Raw genomic sequence first — 5,992 nt, forward strand, 5'->3', positions numbered from 1 at the left:
TTCCTCATCCACATAGATGCTTCTTAAACAAGAATTCATCCTTAATCATACAAAGTCCTTACTAACATTTAACACATGAAAATCATCATCAATTAAACAAAACTAGATGTTCAAAAGTATAATTTCATAAGTGGACAATAATGTATGCTCCAAAACTCTAGAGCTTTGATAAACTACTATTATTGTACATGTGGATGAAAAATTAGGTGATATGCATATTTTATGATGGCTTTGTTTCATGTGTTTATTTAATAAGTTATACGCTTTGCATATGTGAAACGCACTCCTATGATTGGAGGCATCTTCAACTTTTATCTAAAGTGTAAAATTGTTGGCTTCTCCTTTTGTATGTTACTTTCAAATAAAGCATCATTAGGAGCCACTAGTAGCTTTGTGCATATATCCAACAAATGTTTAGTGATAGGTCAAGGCTTTGTGTTCCTCATTTGTGGATTTTCCCTTTTTCACATAATAAGTTGAAGACTCATGATCTCTCTAGTCACTAGCCATCAAATGGTCCACTTCACATACTAATGGATAACGTTTCTCATGTGCACCATCTTCTACTTCAAAGTCATGTAAGTCTACTCATCTACCACCACTTTGACATTTTTGAAGATAATGTTAAGAGATGAAATTGCTTTTTGACTTTGCAAATTACAATGAGGTAACATTTGTGAGAGTATCTCTACAATAAAAAAGTAGGGTAGTGTAAAAGGAATAAAGAACACCTCAATTTAGATAACCATGTTGGAAAAGGGCATGTGTCTTCAAGGGAGATCTTCGCACTTTTTTCTCTCATAGAGAAGATTGGAATAAGTACAATCTTTATGGAACTTTGTAGCAGCAAGGGAAAGCAACCTCAAGCATATCTTCCAGAGAAAAAGGCAAGTTGTATAATGCCCTTTCTTTAGCCTAGACCCCACATAACTTTTGTTTGTGAAACCTTGCTCCTATTTTAATTTTGGGAAGATGAAGGGTCCTTATTTTTTTGTATTGCTTGGGAGCATATATTTGGATTGATTGCTTCCCCTTAAAAAGTTTCATATATGTTAATCAATAGATGCTCCTATTCCCTTTTGAAAGGGAAATAATAGAAAGAGCCCACCCAAGAGGGCACACACTAAGGGGGGTCTCCTTGTCATGGTACTTGTAGAGGTTGAGCTGCCATGGCCATGCTTGGAATGAGGGCAACATAGTTGAAGGTTACTGTGCAAAATCAAATCACTTCACTAACAGAGTTTTCATTACTACAAGGATTGATTTTAAAAACATGTATGGATGCCATTCATTAATAACATGAAAATGTTGCAAATTATGAAAACTAATGCCAATAAGTAAGCAAGTGATCTAATAAGAAACAAACATTTAAACCCAATTCCTAGATGGACAAAGCTTGAAAGCATCGAAAAGTTGCTTCTCAAATTGCCTTTAGATGTCATTTTGAAAGTCAAACATTCACATTTTCTAAAGCTAACAAAAGGATAATATTTTGTGTAACTTTCAAGGGTGCTTACTTTTTGAAAACAAGGTGATCCTCTTGTCTATGTCTAAAATTTCATTCACCTATAAATAATATCAAAGAATATAGAGACAAAATCATAGCCTTAAAGAAATATGATGCCTTTGTAAATCGGTAATGGATGATGTGCCATTTGTATGAAGTGCATGAGGGTTCTTCTCACATATGTATGCTTCCCAAGTATTGATACTTGCTAAACATGAATATTTAATCAACTTTGTTAGGAAAAATAGAAAGGGCACACTTATGCATACTAATTTGACAAAACATTTTTTAATGGGAATTTGTTATAAGAGGCAAAGAAAGATGAAAAAGCAAACCTGGAAGGAGGACAAAAGGTGATGTCATAGTTTGCCCCTGTGCAAGTGAAGATACTACTCGGGTCATCGTAAGCATAGCTATAGGCATTAGGGCAATATTTTTTAAATATTTTGGCATAATTGGAGGGCTTGCATGTGCTAGGAGAAGCATAAGTGCCTGAACAACAATATTCGGCAGATTGAAATGCTAAACATGCACTTTTGCATGCAATGACCTGATTAGATTCACCAAGCACCTACAAAACAGTGATGATACATTACACTTAAATGACACTACATGCCAAAATAATTGCAATTTACAAATGTGAAATTCCCTCGACATTACACTTCAAGAATATTGTAAGTGCACTTTTAAAATTTTCTACATGAAATGTTAGTCTCCATAACATTCAATCGCTTGTAAGTTTGCTATACTTATAAGTTTTGAGAAAATTATCACACAAAAGACTACCCTTGATTTTATGTATTTTGCATAGTTCATGAATAACGTCACACAATTCATGAATAAAATTAAACAAAATGATAAGGGTCAATGGGAGATCCATTTCAATGGAAGCTATTATTGAAAAACTTACAAGAACGATCAAACTTGAAAGGAGCATTGGTGCATAAGTTAAAACCATATAGTGAAGGGGCCAATGCTATACAACTCTAGTATCATAGTATGCATCCTTGTAGAGGAGTCCCAAATGAAATTATTTTATAGGAAAAGAGAGTATTTGCAATGCATTACTACAAAGTGATTTGTAAAAGCACCTATAATAGAGTGGCATTGGCCAAGGGTAGTGGAAGTAGAGAGAAAATCCTCTTCTAATAATGGATGTTCCTTCATGTAAGTCTAGTTGGACATTGGTCAACTTGCTAGTGATTTGGTGTGCAACCTCTAATAAAGTGTGTTCCTTCATCTACGTCTAGTTGGACATTCGCCAAAATGCTAGTAATTTGGTGTGCAAAAGCTCACTATGATTGGTCAATTAGGAGATTATCCATCCCTTGCTAGCAACCTTGACTTGGGTTGGGAAATGAGGGAAATAATAGTGGGGCAAGATGTGTCACAATGTAGTGTGTAAGACAAAATAGGCCATTACAAAGTAGTTTGGGTTTCACTTGATCAAGAGATAATAAGGTGATTGGTTGACATTTTTGGTGGTTTGTGTTCATCACTTATGTTGTCCTCTTGGTTGGTTGAATTGGTAGGTTGTGTACATTGTTTGTATTCCATTGTAGCCATGTGTTTTAACCCCAATCTAAATCTTGATTTAAATTATGGGAGGCATTGTCACCACTGTGTGTTTGGGGGGCCTTAAGACATTAAGCGTGTTGACTTTTGAAGATTACTAATGGTTGGTAAAAGCTTGAAACTCTTATAAAAAGTATAAATTCATAAAGATAAGATCATGCATTTTGAAATAAAATTGAGTTGCACATGTTTCAAGACCCTTGCGAGGCTCTTTAAGGTATTTTGCATTAGAAAGAAGCTAGAAAATGAAGGCATCCATATTTACCTTTGTTAAAATAGGAGAAAATGGGCTTTCATAGCATTGCCTACTATAAGGGCATGCTATTGTAATGGTGAGGAAGATCTAGCTTGTCCTTGATAAGAAGACATTCTTTCTCCTAGTTGACAAGTTGTAGGTTTTTTCTTTTCTATATTTTTATTTCTATTTAAATGATGGATTATTTGCCATATAAACCATCAAGTTTATGTAAGAGAAAAATAAAAACTAGCGTAGGTGCATGATATGCACTCTTGTCTTTCCAAGTGAATTTGTTGCAATGTGACACATTAAATACCAATGCCTTGTGCGCGAAAGCCCTTGAGGTGCATACGAGCCCTATTGTGTCAAGGGGCTATAGGACTAATAGGGCTATCCATGAGGATAATACTTCCCTCATAAAGAGCAGCGTTGCACTTCGAGTGCTAATAGGGGCAAACACTTCTGAGATTGTCATTGATTGACTAGAGCTCATTCTCATGGTAGAGTCAGAGCGCACATATCATGGAAGTCCAATGAGAAGCCTTGGGTTCCCTTAACCACTAAAGGGTGTGTTAGTACCCCTTTTGAGGGGATGCTAGTATGGGCTAACAAGGTTGCACTAGGGCATGACACAAGGGCTAGTTGAGGAAGTGCCATTTACTCCCCCCACGAGTACTAGGTGTGACCATTGCCTAAGGGGACACCCCATGGCACTATTCACTCATGGGTTTTCAATAGGAAACATTTTCCCAAAGAGTTCCCCATTTCGGAAAGCAAATTGGGACACATAGATGATAGGGCCTAGGGGGCTTCTAAAAGTCCACCACTCCAAAGAAAATACTAAAATACATCACTTTATTCTCAAATTTAAGAAGGTAGAGGTGGGCCTTGAAGCCTTCTTGGAAAAATGGGAAGGGGTTTGCTTTGGAGAAACCCTTGTGTGTGTGGCTTCTCGGTGTGGAAGGGGGAGTTTTCCCAAAAAACTAGAAACCGCCAACGTGATCGTAACCTTGGGGTTTTTTGGTTATCTAGAAAAACCTTTCCAAGAACTCCCAAACACCCCACGAGAACTGATCCCATCATATGTGAGAGAGAGAGAGAGAGAGTTTGTGTTTGTGTGTGTTTTTGTGAGTATAATAATTTAGTGAGTTTAGGCTTTTGCATGAGTTTAATTTAGTGACTGGCCTAAAATGCAAAAAATTATACAATTGCAGTGAATAGCACAAATACTAAGGCCGGATACACACCGGGCTGCGGACAGATGCAAGGTGAAAAAAGAAGCGTCCACTGCCCTACGTGTCGAAAGGCCATTGGGCCCGATTTTTGCGGGTGGCGGACACTTCTAGGCGGGGGATCTTCCCCGTCCCGAAATTCGGGCGCGCCCCATGAACAAGACGACAGCACCTTTTTCCAAAAAGTGACCTAAGGGACTGACAGGAATTGAACCCCCACCAATCCCCTCACACCCCTCAAACATTACCAATGGGCCAACCTTCTTTTCATAAAATTCGCGGGCGTAGTTTAGTGTGTAAACGAAGTAATGGACAACTTGCACCTCCTGTCCCGTCCAAAGCCCGGTGTGTAACCGGCCTAAGAGGAGGACACCGTCGAGTACAACATTTTTCGTTCGTTTTTTGAACCAGAGTCTACTGAATAAGGGGGTGACAAGTGTGCTGAAACAACCAAGCCAAAAGGAGAGAGAGAGAGAGAGAGAGAGAGAGAGAGAGAGAGAGAGAAAAAAGAAAAATCACAAAAAGCAAACAAAAATACCAAAAAATAATATCGTTTCGCGTATGGGGAAATAAGAAAGGAGGAGGACCTGGAGTTCCGACGGGCAGGAGGGGTTGATATCGGCGGGGCAACCGGCGGTGCCACAGGAGCGGTTGGAGGGGGAGACGGAGAGGGGGAGGTTGAAGCCGTCGACGAGGGAGACGTCGTAGAAGTCCTGGGTGGCCAGGGAGCCCTTGAGGGTGAACTCAGCCAGGGTGGCGGGGGGCTCGGCGCCCGCCCCCGCGCACGCCAGGCGGCCGCCGCAGTCCCCAGACGCGCAGTGCCCGACCCCCGCGCCCGTGAAGTTGCATCCCGTCCGGCCCCACAGCCTTCCCGACCACCCCGCGGGCGCCCTGATCAGGGCCGAGTCCCCTGCCCCCAGCTCGAACCCCCCGTCCGATATCGCCGCTATCCCCGCGCTCGATAGCATTCCCGGCCACACTGTGTATCCGCACCTGTTCGTGAATGTAAACACCACCGCCGCTGACCCGCCCAGCCCTGATCCACCAATCACAAAACCACATCCACCACACATGTCAGCTCACGATACGTTCGCTGCCCGGGTTTTCCCGGATCTCTCTCTCTCTCTCTCTCTCTCTCTCGCTCATATTGCATACTCACATTCAGGCCTCCAACATAGCAGCAGCACAAGCATCGTCCCCATCCGCTTCTTCCAATCCGCCATATTGCCACCTCGCGTCAAGATGATGCCGCCACAGAAACACACAGACAGACAGAGAGAATCGCACTTCCCTAGCAACCTAGCAATTCTCTCCTTCTTCCCTACACCTTCTCTTTCAATCTCTTCATCAAGAAGAGAGAGAGAGAGAGAGAAGGTTCCTCCCGTCCTGCGATCCTCTTCTCCCCTCTCCTAACCCTGTATCGTCGATCGGTGATCGCTC

At 41.3% G+C, this 5,992-nt stretch overlaps 1 protein-coding gene across 4 annotated transcripts in view; it reads right to left on the minus strand.

Moving 5' to 3' along the window:
- Positions 1-710: 710 nt before the first annotated feature.
- The window catches only part of LOC148022665 (pathogenesis-related thaumatin-like protein 3.5), a 5,371-nt gene continuing 89 nt past the window's right edge, over positions 711-5,992 (minus strand). The window contains exons 1-4 of one of the 4 annotated variants that reach the window (XM_087695607.1): positions 5,712-5,992; positions 5,140-5,588; positions 1,843-2,078; positions 711-1,164 (exon numbers count right to left, since the gene is read on the minus strand). The exon at positions 5,712-5,992 is cut by the window's right edge and continues 89 nt beyond it. In XM_087695607.1, the coding sequence (XP_087551733.1) occupies positions 1,053-1,164; positions 1,843-2,078; positions 5,140-5,588; positions 5,712-5,775 (861 nt within the window). In that variant the 5' untranslated portion in view covers positions 5,776-5,992 and the 3' untranslated portion in view covers positions 711-1,052. Of the gene's footprint in view, positions 1,210-1,842; positions 2,079-5,139; positions 5,589-5,711 lie in introns of all 4 variants that reach the window. The other 3 variants (XM_087695605.1, XM_087695608.1, XM_087695609.1) reach the window with 3 other exon arrangements.

This window comes from Lygodium microphyllum, chromosome 16 (assembly GCF_053477565.2).
Source record: "Lygodium microphyllum isolate KBCC chromosome 16, Lygodium_microphyllum_v1.1.10, whole genome shotgun sequence".
NCBI lineage: Eukaryota > Viridiplantae > Streptophyta > Polypodiopsida > Schizaeales > Lygodiaceae > Lygodium > Lygodium microphyllum.